Source organism: Oncorhynchus nerka, linkage group LG20 (genome assembly GCF_034236695.1).
Source record: "Oncorhynchus nerka isolate Pitt River linkage group LG20, Oner_Uvic_2.0, whole genome shotgun sequence".
Taxonomy (NCBI): domain Eukaryota; kingdom Metazoa; phylum Chordata; class Actinopteri; order Salmoniformes; family Salmonidae; genus Oncorhynchus; species Oncorhynchus nerka.
In genome coordinates, this window is record NC_088415.1 from 34,431,376 (window position 1) to 34,450,509 (window position 19,134).

At 41.4% G+C, this 19,134-nt stretch overlaps 1 protein-coding gene across 4 annotated transcripts; it reads right to left on the reverse strand.

Moving 5' to 3' along the window:
* Window positions 1-1,534: 1,534 nt before the first annotated feature.
* LOC115102344 (F-box only protein 6-like) lies at window positions 1,535-18,890 on the reverse strand. Of its 4 annotated transcripts, XM_065005437.1 has the most exons (7): window positions 18,798-18,890; window positions 11,256-11,517; window positions 11,046-11,151; window positions 6,579-6,674; window positions 6,346-6,481; window positions 5,154-5,305; window positions 4,448-4,523 (listed from the first exon to the last, which is right to left on the reverse strand). In XM_065005437.1, exons 1-6 carry the CDS (start codon window positions 18,870-18,872, stop codon window positions 5,183-5,185), a joined length of 798 nt encoding a protein of 265 aa, XP_064861509.1. In that variant the 5' UTR covers window positions 18,873-18,890; the 3' UTR covers window positions 4,448-4,523; window positions 5,154-5,182. The 4 variants fall into 4 exon arrangements, with proteins under 4 accessions (XP_029478062.1, XP_029478061.1, XP_064861510.1 ...); XM_029622202.2 differs by lacking the exons at window positions 4,448-4,523; window positions 5,154-5,305 and adding an exon at window positions 1,535-2,921; XM_029622201.2 differs by lacking the exon at window positions 5,154-5,305 and having other exon boundaries at window positions 4,007-4,523.
* Window positions 18,891-19,134: the final 244 nt, after the last annotated feature.

The following is a 19,134-nucleotide window of genomic DNA, read 5'->3' on the forward strand; positions in this document are numbered from 1 at the left end:
CGGCCGGCCGTCACAAGACGTGAGATTTCATCTGGAGAGAGAGGGGAGAAAGAGGTCAGAGCACAGGGTAGGGCAGTGTGAGCAGAACCAGCGGTGTCGTTTGACTTAGCAAACGAGGATCGGATGTCGTCGACCTTCTTTTCAAAATGGTTGACGAAGTCATCTGCAGAGAGGGAGGAGGAGGGGGGGGGGAGGAGGATTCAGGAGGGAGGAGAAGGTGGCAAAGAGCTTCCTAAGGTTAGAGGCAGATGCTTGGACTTTAGAGTGGTAGAAAGTGGCTTTAGCAGCAGAGACAGAAGAGGAAAATGTAGAGAGGAGGGAGTGAAAGGATGCCAGGTCCGCAGGGAGGCGAGTTTTCCTCCATTTCCACTCGGCTGCCCGGAGCCCTGTTCTGTGAGCTCGCAATGAGTCGTCGAGCCACGGAGCAGGAGGGAAGGACCGAGCCGGCCTGGAGGATAGGGGACATAGAGAATCAAGGGATGCAGAAAGGGAGGAGAGGAGGGTTGAGGAGGCAGAATCAGGAGATAGGTTGGAGAAGGTTTGAGCAGAGGGAAGAGATGATAGGATGGAAGAGGAGAGAGTAGCGGGGAGAGAGAGCGAAGATTGGGACGGCGCGATACCATCCGAGCAGGGGCAGTGTGGGAAGTGTTGGATGAGAGCAAGAGGGAAAAGGATACAAGGTAGTGGTCGGAGACTTGGAGGGAGTTGCAGTGAGGTTAGTGGAAGAACAGCATCTAGTAAAGATGAGGTCGAGCGTATTGCCTGCCTTGTGAGTAAAGGGGAAGGTGAGAGGGTGAGGTCAAAAGAGGAGAGGAGTGGAAAGAAGGAGGCAGAGAGGAATGAGTCAAAGGTAGACGTGGGAAGGTTAAAGTCGCCCAGAACTGTGAGAGGTGAGCCGTCCTCAGGAAAGGAGCTTATCAAGGCATCAAGCTCATTGATGAACTCTCAGAGGGAACCTGGAGGGCGATAAATGATAAGGATGTTAAGCTTGAAAGGGCTGGTAACTGTGACAGCATGGAATTCAAAGGAGGCGATAGACAGATGGGTAAGGGAGAAAGAGAGAATGACCACTTGGGAGAGATGAGGATCCCGGTGCCACCACCCCGCTGACCAGAAGCTCTCGGGGTGTGCGAGAACACGTGGGCGGACGAAGAGAGAGCAGTAGGAGTAGCAGTGTTATCTGTGGTGATCCATGTTTCCGTCAGTGCCAAGAAGTCGAGGGACTGGAGGGAGGCATAGGCTGAGATGAACTCTGCCTTGTTGGCCGCAGATCGGCAGTTCCAGAGGCTACCGGAGACCTGGAACTCCACGTGGGTCGTGCGCGCTGGGACCACCAGATTAGAGTGGCGCGGCCACGCGGTGTGGAGCGTTTGTATGGTCTGTGCAGAGAGGAGAGAACAGGGATAGACAGACACATAGTTGACAGGCTACAGAAGAGGCTACGCTAATGCAAAGGAGATTGGAATGACAAGTGGACTACACGTCTCGAATGTTCAGAAAGTTAAGCTTACGTAGCAGGAATCTTATTGACTAAAATAATTCAAATGATACAGTACTGCTGAAGTAGGCTAGCTGGCAGTGGCTGCGTTGTTGTTGTTCTATCTCTCTATAGTGCTGTTTCTTGTATTATGGTCTCTTGTTTCTTTAGAGGTTTCACTTTGTTGTCCTTTTTCTTTTCCTTTTTCTTCTGTCCTTATTTTGTCTTCCTTTCTTCTGTTAACTAGATATTTTTTGTTGTTATTCTTTGTAAGCTAGCTAGCTTCTTCCAGGAGAGTCCCTAGCAACTGCTTAGCAACAAGTAAACAATTCAGCTAGCAATTCAGCTAGCTAAGATAACTGTACAATTTTATGAAAAATAGTTACTTCTTGTATCATCATCATCAGCATCACTGCACAACGATTTTATGATCTCTCCAGAGATGTTCAATCGGGTTCAAGTCCAGGCTCTGGCTGGGCCGTTCAAGGACATTCAGAGACTTGTCACAAAGCCACTCCTGCGTTGTTTTGGTTGTCTTCGCCCCCCCAGCCTGAGGTCCTGAGCAGGTTTTCATTGAGGATCTCTCTGTACTATTGCATTTAAGAATGGAGGCCACTGTTCTTGGGGACCTTCAATGCTGCAGAAATGTTTTGGTCCCCTTCCCCAGATCTGTGCCATGACACGATCCCGTCTCGGAGCTCTACAGACAATTCCTTCAACCTCATGTCTTGGTTTTTGCTCTGACATGCACTGTCAACTGTGGGACCTTATATAGATAGGCGTGTGCCTTTCCAAATCATGTCCAATCAATTGAATTTACCACAGGTGGACTCCAATCAAGTTGTAGAAACATCTCAAGGATGATCACTGGAAACAGGATGCACCTGAGCTCAATTTTGAACATCATAGCAAAATGTCTCAATACTTATTTACATAAGGTATGTTTTTAAAAAAAATCTACATTTGGAAACATTTCTATAATGTCTGAATAATTTCCAAATGCACTGTATATCCTTATCCTTATGCAGTGCACCATGTAATCTGTGTATTCTCTCAATATACAGTAGCAGTCAAGGTTTGTTTTTTATTTTCTACATTGTAGATTAATAGTGAAGACATCAACACTATGAAATAAAATATGGAATCATGTGATAACCAAAAAGTGTTAAACAAAGCAAAATATATTTTATATTCTTCAAAAGTAGCCACCCTTTACTTTAACAGCTTTGTGCACTCTTGGCATTCTCTCAACCAACTTCACCTGGAATGCTTTTCCAACAGTGTTGGTGTTCCCACATATGTTGAGCACTTGTTGGCTGCTTTTCCAACTCATCCCAAACCATCTCAATTGGGAGGAGGGCAGGTCATCTGATGCAGCATTCCATCACTCTCCTTCTTGGTCAAGTAGCCCTTACACAGCCTGGAGGTGTGTTGAGTCATTGTCCTGTTGATAAACAAATTATAGTTTGCGTATCACTGCAGAATGCTGTGGTAGCCATGCTGGTTAAGTGTGCCTTGAATTCTAAATAAATCACAGTGTCACCAGCAAAGCACCTCCACACCTCCTCCTCCATGCTTCACTGTGGGAACCACACATGCAGATATCACCCGTTCACCTACTCTGAGTCTCACACAGTAGTTGGAACCAAAAATCACAAGTAATGATGGACTGGAGTTACTCTTTGCTTATTTGAGCTGGTCTTTCCATAATATGGACTTGGGCTTTTACAACACAGCACAACTAATTGTCTCAAACGCATTATGGAAAGAAATTCCACAAATTAACTTTTTTATTTTATACCCCCTTTTCTCGTGGTATCCAATTGTTAGTAACTACTATCTTGTCTCATCGCTACAACTCCTGTATGGGCTCGGGAGAGACAAAGGTCGAAAGCCACGCGTCCTCCGAAACAACCCAACCAAGCCGCATTGCTTCTTAACACAGCGCGCATCCAACCCGGGAAGGAAAGAAGAAACACCGTGCACCTGGAGACCTGGTTAGCGTGCACTGCGCCCAGCCCGCCACAGGTGTTGCTAGTGCGCGATGAGACAAGGATATCCCTACCGGCCAAACCCTCCCTAACCCGGACGACACTAGGCCAAATGTGCGTCGCCCCAAAGACCTCCCGGTCACGGCCAGCTGCGACAGAGCCAGGGCGCGAACCCAGAGTCTCTGGTGGCACAGCGCCACCTGGGAGGCCCTTACAAATTAACAAGGCACACCTGTTAATTGAAATGCATGAAGCTGGTTGAGAGAATTCCAAGAGTGTGCAGAGCTGTCTTCAAGGCAAAGTGTGGCTACTTTGAAGAATCTCAAATATATTTAGATTTAGTTTACACTTTTTTAGGTTGTTACATGATTCCATATGTGCTATTTCATAGTTTGATGTCTTCACTATTATTCAACAATGTACAAAATAATTTAAAAAACGCTGGAATGAGTAGGTGTGTCCAAACTTTTGACTGGCACTGTACATGTTAACAATTACATTCTTATACATGTTAAGAAAAGTAGGTGAGTTCAACCAAAAGATTGCAAACGTTTAGTGTGGCATTTGTCAAAGTGGGTCAGACGTTTATATACATACAAAATTACATTCAAGTTAGCACTTTCCTTTCTCTCCTTGGTCTGTCTGTCTTTGTTTATGGCTTTAATGTATTACTGGCATATACAGTGCATATTTGTATTGGTCTGTACAATTCAGAGATGGACACAAATGATATATTCTACAGCCAAAATAGTCTATATCCACAGAGAAACATATTGCCTAAGACAGAAAAGCTGGAACAAGGTATACACAAAATTATTCTAAGGGAGATTTCAGATGCTAAAGTAAAGCTTTCAAGTAGGCACAACGTTCACATGTAACCTCTTGAGAGGTTGGCAACACCCCGAAAGCTATCTGTCCACTGATGGGCAGATCTCAACGCTACTGTTGGTGACCCTTATTCCATACCAGCCGGCCCAGAACTGAGTGTCCTTTCCCCCATGAATGAATCGGATGTATCGCACTCCTGGTCCATAATTCTTGAACACATGAGTCATCTGAAACATTGAAGAGGTCATAACTTGCAACGCAATCACTAACAATGTATATCCCATCCCACATAACATCTTAGAAGAACACAAAACAAGAATTCACAGTGTTTACTCAACTCACAGACCCATGTATATTGATGATTATCTTATACTTTAATGTTTACATACTGTTTTACCCAGTTCATATGTATATACTAGTCAAGGCTTTCCTACTTGACTATTGCTGTACATATACTATCCATACATACATACATACATACATACATACATACATACATACATACATGCATACATACCAGTTGAAGTCGGAAGTCTACATACACTTAGGTTGGAGTCATTAAAATTCATTTTTTTAACCACTCCACAAATTTCTTGTTAACAAACTATAGTTTTGGCAAGTCGGTTAGGACATCTACTTTGTGCATGACGCAAGTCATTTTCCCAACAACTGTTTAGACAGATTATTTAACTGTATCACAATTCCAGTGGGTCAGAAGTTCACATATACTAAGTTGACTGTGCCTTTAAACAGCTTGGAAAATTCCAGAAAATGTCATGGCTTTAGAAACTACTGATAGGCTAATTGACATCATGAGTCAAATGGAGGTGTACCTGTGGATGTATTTCAAGGCCTACCTTCAAACTCAGTGCCTCTTTGTTTGACATCATGGGGAGAAAAAAAAGACAAAAAAAATCAGCCAAGACCTCAGAAAAATTATTGTAGACCTCCACAAGTCTGGTTCATCCTTGGGAGCAATTTCCAAAACGCCTGAAGGTACCACGTTCATCTGTACAAACAATAGTACGCAAGTATGAACACCATGGGACCACGCAGTCGTCATACCGCTCAGGAAGGAGACGCGTTCTGTCTCCTAGAGATGAACATACTTTGGTGCGAAAAGTGCAAATCAATCCCAGAACAACGGCAAAGGACCTTGTGAAGATGCTGGAGGAAACAGGTACAAAAGTATCTATATCCACAGAAAAACGAGTCCTATATCGACATAATCTGAAAGGCCACTCAGCAAGGATGAAGCCACTGCTCCAAAACCGCCATAGAAAAGCCAGTCTACGGTTTGCAACTGCACATGGGGACAAAGATCGTACTTTTTGGGGAAATGTCCTCTGGTCTGATGAAACAAAAATAGAACAGTTTGGCCATAATGACCATCACTATGCTTGGAGGAAAAAGGGGGAGGCTTGCAAGCCAAAGAACATCATCCCAACCGTGAAGCACGGGGTTGGCAGCATCATGTTGTGGGGGTGCATTGCTGCAGGACGGACTGGTGCACTTCACAAAATAAATGGCATCATGAGGAAAGGAAAATTATGTGGATATATTGAAGCAACATCAAGACTTCAGTCAGGAAGTTAAAGCTTGGTCGCAAATGGGTCATCCAAATGAACAATGACCCCAAGTATACTTCCAAAGTTGTGGCAAAATGGCTTAAGGACAACAAAGTCAAGGTATTGGAGTGGCCATCACAAAGCCCTGACCCCGTCCAATAGAAAAAACGTGTGCGAGCAAAGAGGCCTACAAACCTGATTCAGTTACACCAGCTCGGTCAGGAGGAATGGGCCAACATTCACCCAACTTATTGTGGGAAGCTTGTGTATGTACATACATACACACACCCTACATTACTGGTCCTAATAGTTCTATATTTCTTAATTCCATTCTTTAACTTTTTAGATTGTTGTGTATTGTTAGATATTACTGCACTGTTGGAGCTAGGAACACAAGCATTGCTACATCCGCAAAAACATCTGCTAAATATGTGTATGCGACCAATAAAACGTTATTTTACTTATAGTCTGACGGTTTTACCTGATTCCATTTCTGATCATTCCACTGTTGAAAGATGACAGCATCTGGACTAAACTTCCTAATTGGCTTCTTCTTTTGATTTAGCAACTCAACACAGATCTCATATTCAGAGCCACAGTCCTGGCGTGGAGCATACCTGATATGGGCACACAAACATACAAGTTGAACAGTACTATTCCTCTGACAAGCAGAGTAGCAGACAGTGAACAGCAATATTGTAATATTCTTCTCACCAGTCAGATATTACTATGGCAGGCTGAAAGGCATCCATTAAAGAAGGCCTGTAACCCTCTTCCTCCAAGTCAATCAGCTGAGACTTCATGCAGGTCCTGAGATGAACCAAAGACAACAGGACACACAGCCAAGCCATTTACCATGAATGATAGTAAGTAACTAGGGCTGGGAATGCATATAGAATCGTAACACATATTGTATTACGATTCGATACTGTGATTTTATTGCGATTTAATGTTCCAAACATATTGTTCACTATTATGTCTGCTACAAAAGACAAGAGAGCATGAGAAAAGTGCTGAAAACAAGTTGGCTCACTTTAAAAAAAGATGGATAACAAGCAATAGGATGAAGAATACTGGATTTCTGGTACAGGTACAGCCAACTAGCGTTAGCTAACACTACTGTACCTAACCCAAAAAATACGTTTCAAAATCGATACTTGGGAGTCAAGGTATCGATATAATAAGTACTATCCTTTAGAAGTCAATAATCATCACTTTCAAACCGGTTTTCGAAACATGCCCCCTTGGTGTGCTGAGCACGCTAGATAGCTAAGTAAACCAGGTGGCAGTCCCGTCTTCCATAAACAAGCGATGTAACATGGAGATTTGGCTGTGTGAGAACACTAACTCTATACCTGTATAAAAGTGTGTAGTAAATCAACTTATTTCTTTTGTAAATTATTTCTCATTGATATGAAAGATAAGGAACCTGTGTTTCCAAAAATGTACCGCAAGCAGGGCCGGCATTATGGGCAAGCCCTAGGAGGCCTGGTCCACCCTACCATACCTCCTTGCCCATCCAAATAAAAGATTGATCATTTATTTGACCGAGACGTGCGCTGACAGAAAGATGCATCGGAGTGACAGATTTTGGTGAGAGTGAGCCTTCTCGCTTCGCCTCTTCCTCTCTGAAACCATCAAGCGAAACAGCGCCCCTCTCTCTCTGTATTTGTAGACCATGTATGTATCTGATGCTCTGGACAAAAGGAGTATGGCATGTCATACTTTGTCTGGCCAGACAGCATCACATACATGGGCAACATATAGTAAGACATAGGGGCGCCGTTTCAGCAGAGAGGAAGAGGCGAAGCGAGAGGACTCACTATTGCCGTAATCTGTCCTGAATAAAGCCAATGTGTTTCTATTGGCATAATATGCAGACCTAAGCGTGTCGCCTGCATTCCTGCCTTTGGGACAATGAATTCCATTGTTAGGGCGTAGACATGAGCATCTCGTCAATATATACAGATCTCTGGTTTCAACCACTTGCGAATAGAAAGGAAAGTTGGCGGTTGCACAGTTCACTGTCCGGATGCTGGCTTAACCTAAATTATATAATTACTCTTATCTAAATAAAATACTTCACCACAGAGCTTGACGTCGCCACAGATGATCATTAGCTCAAGAGTTTTTTTTTTTTTTTTTTTAAATAGCTGTGGAGTGTTTCAAATCACAAGTGCATAGGCCTATGCCTATTTTGGATGCCAGCAATTTGGACAGAGCGCATGGCAATAGGTCTAGCTGATTATTGAGTTGCAGATGTCAGCGAAAAGCATCTAAAATGTGAAGATAATGCATCTCGAGTAGAATTTAAAATGTTGAGACAAGAAGAAGGGGAGGGGTCAGTGGCGAAGATATAGACATCCCTCTCCAGAATGCCTGCACTCGGCTCTCCAGAATGCCTGCACTCGGCTCTCCAGAATGCCTGCACTCGGCTCTCCAGAATGCCTGCACTCGGCTCTCCAGAAAGTGCTCCACTGTCTCCCTCCAATTCTCGCATATTCATTGTGTGAATTGTTTGCCCTTTAATTGTTTATTTTGATAGAATTCCACATTGCATACTGTACAGTGCATTCAGAAAGTATTCAGACCTTCACTTTTTCCACATTGTTACATTACAGCCTTACTCAATTTTAGAATAAGTATATTTTTTCCTCAATCTACACAATACCCCATAATGACAAAGTGAAAACAGGTTTGTAGAAATTGCTATGAGACCCGAAATTGAGCTTAGGTGCATCTTGTTTCCATTGATCATCCTTGAGATGTTTCTATAACTTGGAGTCCACCTGTGGTAAATTCAATTGATTGGACATGACTTGGAAAGGCACACCTGTCTATATAAGGTCCCACAGTTGACAGTGGATGGCAGAGCAAGAACCAAGCCATGATGCCGAAGGAACTGTCCGCAGAACTCCGAGACAGGATTTTGTCGAGGCACAGATCTGGGAAGGGTACCAAAACATGTCTGCAGCATTGAAGGTCCCCAGAACACAATGGCCTCCATCATTCTTAAATGGAAGACGTTTGGAACCATCGCCCGGCCAAACTGAGCAATTGGGGGAGAAGAACCTTGGTCAGGGAGGTGACCAAGTACCCGATGGTCACACTGACAGAGCTCCAAAATTCCTCTGTGGAGATGGGAGAACCTTCCAGAAGGACAACCATCTCTGCAGCACTCCAGCAAATCAGGCCTATATGGTAGAGTGGCCAGACGGAAGCCACTCCTCAGTAAAAAGACATGTAGTTTGCCAAATGGCACCTAAAGGACTCTAACCATGAGAAACAAGATTCTCTGGTCTTATGAAATCAAGATTAAACTGTTTCGCCTGAATGCCAACCGTCACGTCTGGAGGAAACCAGGCACCACTCACCAATACCATCCCTACGGTATAGCATGGTGGAAGCAGCATCATGCTGTAGGGATGTTAAGTTGCAGGGATCAAGGGAAAGATTAAAGGAGCAAAGCACAGAGAGATCCTTGATGAAAACCTAAGCAACCCTAAAACACACAGCCAATACAACGCAGGAGTGGCTTCGGGACTAGTCTCTGAATGTCCTTGAGTGGCCCAGCCAGGGCCCGGACTTGAACCCGATCGAACATCTCTGGAGAGACCTGAAAATAGCTGTGCAGCGACACTCCTCATCTAACCTGACAGAGCTTGAGAGGATCTGCAGAGAAGAATGGGAGAAACTCCCCAAATACAGATGTGCCAAGCTTGTAGTGTCATACCCAAGAAGACTCAAGGCTGTAATTGCTGCCAAAGGTGCTTCGAGAAAGTACTGAGTAAAGTGTCTGAATACTAATGTAAATGTGATGCGTTTTTTTATTTTAATAAATTTGCAAAAAAATCAAAAAATCTAGATTGCCTACACATAATATCCCATAATGTTAAAGTAGAATTCTTTTTTTTATTTCACATATTAATACAAAGCTGAAATGTCCTGAGTAAATAAATATTAAACCCCTTTGTCATGGCAAGCCTAAATATGTTCAGGAGTAAAAATCTGATTAAACAGTCGCATAAATAAGTTGCATGGACTTATTCTGTATGCAATAAGTGTTCAACATGAATTTCGAATGACTCGCTCATCACTATACCACACACATACAAATATTTGTAATGCCCTTCAGTTGAGCAGTGAATTTCAAATACAGATTCAACCACAAAGACCAGGGTATTCCAATATGCCCTGCAAATCAGGGCACCTATTGGTAGATTGTATTGGTAAATATAAGCAGACATTGAATATCCCTTTGAGCATGGTGAAGTTATTAATTACACTTTGGACGGTGTATCAATACACCCAGCCAATACAAAGATAAAGGCGTCCTTCATAACTCAGTTGCTGGAGAGGAACTCAGGGATTTCACCATGAAGTCAACGGTGAATTTAAAACAGTTAAGAGTGTAATGGCTGTGATAGGAGAAAACTGAAGATGGATCAACAACATTGTAGTTACTCAACAATACTAGAAATGGAATGGAGATAAGCACAGGCAAAATCCTAGCGGCAAACCTGGTTCACTGCTTTCCTCCAGACACTGGGAGATTAATTCACCTTTCAGCAGGAGAATAACCTAAAATACAAGGTCGAATCTACACTGGAGTTTCTTACCAAGAAGACAGTGAGTCTTATGGAGTGGCCAAGTTACAGTTTTGACTTAAATCTGCTTGAAACTCTATGGCAAGACATGAAAATGGTTATCTAGCAATGATCAACAAACAATTTGACAGAGCTTGAAGACTTTTCGAAAGAATAGTGGGAAAATATTTTACAATCCAGGTGTGCAAAGCTCTTACCCAGAAAGACTCACTGCTTGTAACCACAGCCAAAGGTGATTCAAACATGTATTGACTCAGGGGTGTGAATACATATGTAAATTAGATTTCGGTATTTCATCTTCAATACATTTGCAAAAATGTCTAAAAACAAGTTTTCACTTTGTCATTAAAGGGTATTGTTTGTAGCTGGGTGAGATAAATAAAATATATTTAATCCATATTGAATTCCGGCTGTAACACAACAAAATGTGCAATAAGTCAAGGGATAAGAATACCTTCTGAAGGCACTGTAAGGTCCTTGGACGTGAATGACTAACAATGTGGTAGTGAAACAAAGTGGGGCCAAGTCAAGGTCTTCTCACCATAATTGTGATATTACTTTACCATATACTCACGCGTAAGAAGTCACAAAGTATTTTGTGGCTGTGTTATTAAGGTCCGCTGACCCTATGTTCCATTGATCCCCTCCATTCTTCATGATCTGCCAGCCATTGAATTTATCTGGAGAAAAGAGGGGATTTGAATAGTTGGTTCTGGAGTTCACGACAGGATCCCCACCCCAACGTAGAGAATTTAGAATGTATTTGTCTGGTCTCGACTCTTACCCTCTGCTCCGGGGTTTTTGATAAGATTACGTCTCTTCTTACACAAGAAGTAAAATAAACGCCAGTCTTCAGGTAGTTTAGTGGCATCATGTGTCTGGTATCCCTCTCTTCGGCACCTCTCTCTCCAAAGAGAATCACTGTCTACTACTTCTTTCCACTCATGACAGACCAGTCGACAGACACACACCACCTGGTGTGGATGTACATTCAGCAGTATCTCCTCCAGGACCTCCAGAGGGAGCATAGGTAGCTTGCCATTGAACTGGAGAAGAGAATGGATGTTTTTGTTGACATGGGAGACTTTAGACAAATGATGTACAAACAGGTTTGGTGTCAATTCCAATTTAATTGGAAATTCCAATTCAATTCTTGAATTCAATTAAAAATGTCAACAATCTTTAAAAAGTTATGAAATTGGAATTAAATTGGAATTAGACCATTTTAAAAACATTAAACCTTGGGAATCAACTTTAAATTCAGTATTTAAAAATGTCCCACTTAAGGGAATTAATGCACATAGTATCAAACAGACTGCAGGATTTTCAATCATTTCAACATGTATTTCTATATTTCCAGGATTGCTAAGCTGTCTGAACAGTGACATAGTCAGCCTGAAAGCTGGAGGGAATTCATTGAATCGTTAGGGATAATGTTGAATTGGGAATTGAATTATTGAAATGTACAAGGAGAGAGAATTTAATTTGTGCAATTAACCCCAACCCTGCAGGAGCCTATATAGGTACACTAGCCCTATTAAGCCCACTTCCATCTTTGGAATCAAATAACAGGCAAAAAATAATTACATTTTCTGCTATTTAAAGGGAAACTCAAAACAAAAACGAATTCAAGTACCCAAAATGTTTTGCATGTCAGCAGTCAAGTTTTCAAGAAGCAAAGCGTCACTTGCCACATCATTATGAATCATAAGTGTACCTATCTAGGCCTACTAGAGGTGGCCGATTAATTAGGGCTGATTTCAAGTCTTCATAACAATCGGTATTCTGCATTTTTGGACGCTGATTACATTGCACTCCACGAGGAGACTGCGTGGCAGGCTGACCACCTGTTACGCGAGTGCAGCAAGGAGCCAAGGTAAGTTGCTAGCTTGCATTAAACTTATCTTTAAACTATTAATATCATCAACCATGTGTAGTTATCTAGCTTGTCCTGCGTTGCTGCGGTGTCTGTTAATTTATCATCGAATCACAGCCTACGTCGCAAACGGGTGATGATTTAACAAGCGCATTCGCGAAAAAAAAGCGATGTACCTAACTATAAACATCAATGCCTTTCTTAAAATCAATACACAAGTTTTTTTTTTATGAACCTGCATATTTAGTTAATATTGCCTACTAACATGAATTTCTTTTAACTAGGGAAATTGTGTCCCTTCTCTTGCGTTCTGTGCAAGCAAAGTAAGGGTGTATGCAGCAGTTTGGGACGCCTGGCTAGTTGCGACCATTTCTTCCTAACAAAGACTGTAATTCATTTGCCAGAATGTTACACAATTATGACATAACATTGAAGGATGTGCAATGTAACAGCAATATTTAGACATATGGATGGATGACACCTGTTCGATAAAATACGTAACAGTTCCTTCCATATTTCGGTGAAAGAATAAACGTTTTGTTTTCGAAATGATAGTTTACGGATTTGACCATATTAATGACATAAGGCTCGTATTTCTGTGTGTTATATTATAATTAAGTCTATGATTTGATAGAGCAGTCTGAGCGGTGGTAGGCAGCAGCAGGCTCGTAAGCATTCATTCAAACAGAACTTTCTTGCGTTTGCCAGCAGCTCTTCGCTGTGTTTCAAGCATTGCACTGTTTATGACTCCTGAGATTAGCCTGGCACAACTAAAGTACCTAATAGAACATCCAATAGTCAAAGGTATATGAAATACAAATGGTATAGAGAGAAATAGTACTATAATAACTACAACCTAAAACTTCTTACCTGGGAATATTGAAGACTCATGTTAAAAGGAACCACCAGCTTTCATAAGTTCTCATGTTCTGCGCAAGGAACTTAAACGTTAGCTTTTTGACACGGCATATATTGCACTTTTACTTTCTTCTCCAACACTTTGTTTTTGCATTATTTAAACCAAATTGAATGTTTCATTATTTATTTGAGACTAAATTGATTTTTATTTATGTATTACATTAAGTTAAAATAAAAAGTGTTCATTCAGTATTGTTGTAATTGTCATCATTACAAATATATATATTTAAATCGGCATCGGCTTTTTTTGGTCCGCCAATAAATCGTTATCGGCGTTGAAAAATCGTAAATCGGTCGACCTCTAAATTATGATGATGCAAAATTCATAATGAAAAAAAGACATTTGTTTGAGTGGATTTTTCCTTTAATGGTTTCAACCAGTTCATATCTCCATTCCAGTTTTTATTTTAAGCCAATTAGATGTTTTATTATTAGTTTGTTACTGTAGGCTATCGGTTGCAGTGTGAGCACGTGTGGCGCGCATGGAACAGCGGTTATTATTTAAAAAACTGCTTATAACACAAATTATGTTTATGATATAGAAATAATTACAACACATGTAGGTTAAATGGAACAGATGGGTATTTAACTTAAAAAAATGGCTCACTCGGGTCTTCTAGTGTTCAATAGCACAGAAAGGAAATTAATATGAATCAATACAAATATTGTAGTATATAGTGTATATTTATACCACAGACCATTGGTTTCCAAATACTTGAGTAAATGTTGCTATTCTCTTTTTCACCATAAATCACTTCTGTAACATTAAGCCCATTATGCATTGGAACACATGGGGATAGTGTGTTGATATCCCTAACATTTAAAAAAACAGAGCATAATTATGATTTTTCTTCAGATTTAAGTTGATTTAAAATAAAATACTCAAACTATAGTTCTGCATCTGTCCAAGATGAAAAACAATTAAAAACCTCCGTACTCTCCAAGATATTTGGAGTGGACATGTAGACATTCATGCAGAGAGAGAAGAGGATCAGGGTTGAAGGATATCAGGAATAGAAGACCTTAAAAGTAGTGAACAAAAATGGAAACAAATGTGGGACAAGATGACTATTGGACAACTACTCATTCACACCCGGGGCATTGTCATATTGTTGTCCATCATTCATACAGGAGTTTCTAATTGTTCTTTCACCACATGTACCTTTGTAATATAGAGAGGGATTTTAAAATGTTTTCAGACAGGCTTTAGGAAGACGAGTTGAACTAATGAACAAGAATAATGGTACAGAAAATGTGAACCAGCTTTCAGATAATGAATTAAAATCAAGCATTATTTATACAGTACAGTACAGACATGGAATGCAACACAATGCACTTCACTAAATATTTACTACACAAGGAGAGAAAACAAAAGAACAATAAAAACGGAATGACTAAAAAGGACAAACAAACTAAAAAGCTGTGTTTTAAGATCTGTTTTAAATATGTCCACAGTTTCGGCCCCCCACAGGTTCTCTGGGTGACTATTCCAGAGGCTGGGGGTATAATAACTAAAGACTGCCTCTCCATGCCTTGATTGAAGTCTGCAATGAGATTAATCAGGTGTCTACTGGTTGGCAAGAACAAAAGCCTGGGCCCAAATTGATCTCTGCGGATACGATTGGTCACCCCCTGTTATGAACGCCACAGTAATGATCAATAGATTTTTATAACCTTAGGGGAGATGATTAGAATTTAAGCATACATAAGACATGTCAGTTTACACATTTTCAACATTTGGAAATGAATTCAAATTGATTATTTAAGAGGTGGGCTTATTTGGAACCTCCATGGGCTAAAAGGGTACATTCAGTACCCATTAAGCCCAGTCTGGACTTTTCATAGAAATATTTGATACAATTTATCTTACATTAGAAAATTGTGTAAGTAAGGTGATAAAACTACACAAGAGATTCATCTTTCATTTCCACTTATTTACAAAAAAATGAGGGCTGTACACTGCAAAAAGTGAAATCTAAGCAAGCCTAAATATCTTATATTGAGTGATAATTCACTTTAAAAAAAATCTTACCAAGCTAAAACATCATTGGCAGATCATTAGGCTTATTTTAACGCAAAAAATACACATGTTGGTTTTTCTTTTATTTTGTCAGTTACTTATATCTTGTAATAAGACAAATTACTTGTAGTAAGTCTTTTTTAGATTAAAATAAGAACAATTATGTGCCAATGACGTTGGACAATTTAACTTGGTAAGAAAAAAAACAATTAAGTGAATCATCACTCAAATCTAAGTCACGGTTTAGGCTTGCTTAGATTTCACTTACTGCAGTACACATGTTAAAAATGTCTAAACAAATGATGGTGAGTTTAATTAGGTACACTTCCCCTAGCTCTGGTTTAGATCCCTGTAATATGGATATCTTACTAACCTAGATGTAAACTCTAGCAACAAATTGACAGGCGGAGGATATAAACTCAGCAAAAAAAGAAACGTCCTGTTTTCAGGACCCTGTCTTTCAAAGATAATTTGTAAAAATCCAAATAACTTCACAGCTCTTCATTGTAAAGAGTTTAAACACGGTTTCCCATGCTTGTTCTATGAAACATAAACAATTAATGAACATGCACCTGTGGAACGGTCGTAAAGACACTAACAGCTTACAGACTGTAGGCAACTAAGGTCACAGTTATGAAAACTTAGGACACTAAAGAGGCCTTACTACTGACTCTGAAAAACACCAAAAGAAAAGATGCCCAGGGTCCCTGCTCATCTGCGTGAATGTGCTTTAGGCATTCAAGGAGGCATAACGACTGCAGATGTGGCCTGGGCAATAAATTGCATTGTCCTTGTAGTGGCAGACCACATGTAACAACACCTGTACAGGATTGGTACATCCGAACTTCACACCTTTGGGACAGGTACAGGATGGCAACAACAACTGCCCGAGTTACACCAGGAACGCACAATCCCTCCATCAGTGCTCAGACTGTCCTCAATAGGCTGAGAGAGGCTGGACTAAGGGCTTGCGGGCCTGTTGTAAGGCAGGTCCTCACCAGACATCACCGGCAACAACGTTGCCTATGGGCACAAACCCACGATCGCTGGACCAGACAGGACTGGCAAAAAGTGCTCTTCACTGAAGAGTCGCGGTTTTGTCTCACCAGGGGTGATGGTCGGATTCGTGTTTATCGTCGAGGAATGAGCGTTACACCGAGGCCTGTACTCTGGAGCGGGATCGATTTGGAGATGGAGGGTCCGTTATGGTCTGGGGAGGTGTGTCACAGCATCATCAGACTGCCTGCAATGACAACAAGCTCAATCTCAACGCTGTGTGTTACAGGGAATACATCCTCCTCCCTCATGTGGTACGCTTCCTGACATGACCCTCCAGCATGACAATGCCACCAGCCATACTGCTCGTTCTGTGCGTGATTTCCTGCAAGACAGGAATGTCAGTGTTCTGGATCTCAATCCCATTGAACACGTCTGGGACCTGTTGGATCGGAGGGTGAGGGCTAGGGCCATTCCCCCCAGAAATGTCCGGGAACTTGCAGGTGCCTTGGTGGAAGAGTGGGGTAACATCTCACAGCAAGAACTGGCAAATATGGTGCAGTTCATGAGGAGGAGATGCACTACAGTACTTAATGCAGCTGGTAGTCACACCAGAAACGGACAGTTACTTTTGATCCCCCCCTTGTTCAGGGACACATGATTAAATTTCTGTTAGTCACATTTCTGTGGAACTTGTTCAGTCTACGTCTCAGTTGTTCAATCTTATGTTCATACAAATATTTACACATGTTAAGTTTGCTGAAAATAAACAGAGTTGACAGTGAGAGGACATCTCTTTTTCTTTGCTGAGTTTAGCTCGCTCCAGTGGTTAGAATGTGACAGTAGAACGTCTCTTCCTCAACATTTGATTCTGTCTAGACAGTTTTGTTCTCAAATGTCCTAGCTAGCTGGATAATGCTTCGTCCCGCAATGAGCAATTGTTTACGGATAGCTTGTTGTGGAAGCTTCTGTAGCCTGGTGCCCTTGATCAACCAAACCTATACTATTCCGTTTCACCAAAACAACATTTCCCTTCAGAGGCAGATCCAATATCTCTCGGAACAATAGTTACGATTTGTTGGGTTAAATGTTTCACTCGCTATCCAATAAGCATTTAAAACACGTTTTTATCCAGGGTCTCACATTTTCTACAATAGCAGCCCACAGACGGAAAATGGGAGACCCTGGACAAAAACATGTTTTAAACGCTTATTTGACAGCGAACGACACATTCAAACCAATGAATTGTAAGTAATGTTCTTAGAGATCTTGGATACGCCTCTGTTGATGGGAAACATTATTTTGGTGAAAGTAAATAGTTTAGTGTTGGATGATCAAGGATGCTGGGGGTGTATTCATTACACCGATTCTGTTGCAAAATGTTTTGCAAAACAAACCGTTTACTCCAAACTCTGAGTTCTGTTTTGTTCTTTTTAACTTAAAATTTTTTAAAAATTACCCCCTTTTTCTTGATATCCAAATTGATAGTCACAATCTTGTCCCATCGCTGCAACTCCCGTACACACTCGGGAGAGGAGAAGGTCAAGAGCCATGCATCCCCCGAAACATGACCCTGCCAAACCGCACTGCTTCTTGACACATCGCTCGCTTAACCCAGCCGCACCAACGTGTCGAAGGAAACACAGCACAACTGATGACAAAGTCAGTGTGCATGTGTCCGTCCCGCCACAAGGAGTCGCTTGAGCGCGATGGGACAAGGACATCCCGGGCAGCCAAACCCTGGCCTGAACCCGTAAGACGTTGGGCTTCGTTGTCCACAGAGCAGAGCCGCGGGCTGTCAACCTCCCGCCTAGTCCTTTCTTTGGATTGGTGGATAGATCTCGTTATTGTAATTTATTTGTATATATATTTGATGAGGGGTGTTGACGTCAACCGTCTGTATTCAATGGCGATAGATGCTATGCTAGCCTCATGTCATGAATTACATACAACTCCAAAATAAAATGTGTTTTCTCAAAGTTGCTGGTATGTCACGTGTTCTTATATCAACACACTCATAACCTAAACCGAACTTCTATTTGATCAACAAACAAAAAAACCTAAGTAGCAAATAATCCCTTACATTTTTGTTGACCAAATTTGACACTCGTTGACCTAGCGAAAGAAACGAAATAACGCTGCCCAGTAAGAAGACAGATTTTTGCCCCAGTCATCCCTCTCGCTTCGCCTCTTCCTCTCTGACCGGATGCGAAAATGGGTAGATTATGTTGAAAACGGTCGGACATATTGGTTAGTCTCCAGTTATTTTATATCTCAGTTACGCAATGAAAGACGGACGTGTTGTCACAACAAAATACGTTCGGCTACATATTGTGAAATTATTTTGATGTAATATAAAAGTATAGGGTTTTGTTGCTAGAACCGTACCGTATTTGGCTGTCAGTGTCAGAGCCAATTCGTCTCTAAACCAAACATGTAGTTACCTAAGGTTCTTTGAATATAGAAGGATTAACGTTAGGCTCCTTTAGTCCATTATTGTGCTAGGGTTTACTTACGTTTTCCAGGACCGAACTTGAGTCCGAATCGTTGCGTGTTTTATATAATTGACCCCACTTTGTTATCCTATTCATTGCGAAAAAGTGGTGTACAACTAACGTTAACACGGGAGTTAGACGTCAAAACGAAATACGGAAGTGAAACGAAAGCACACAATTAGTACCACTTTCTTTTTAAACGACGAGGAACGAACAGGACAAAACGAAAAATAACACAACGTTGAGTTGCCTATGTAGCCGTTGGTTGTTGAGTCATTCTGGCGCAAAAGCCTCAAAGTTCCCAACAATATAGTGTCACCTGTTCTGGTGGTCCTAGTAAAATGGGTGCTTTCCAGAG

Coding starts and splice junctions, on each gene's coding strand:
- LOC115102344 (XM_029622201.2), bottom strand. CDS start 18,872: ATGAATAGGATAACAAAGTGGGGTCAATTATATAAAACACGCAACGAT. Junction 11,152..11,255: donor CAAAAACCCCGGAGCAGAGG/GTAAGAGTCGAG, acceptor TCTTTTCTCCAG/ATAAATTCAATGGCTGGCAG. Junction 6,482..6,578: donor GCCATAGTAATATCTGACTG/GTGAGAAGAATA, acceptor TGCCCATATCAG/GTATGCTCCACGCCAGGACT.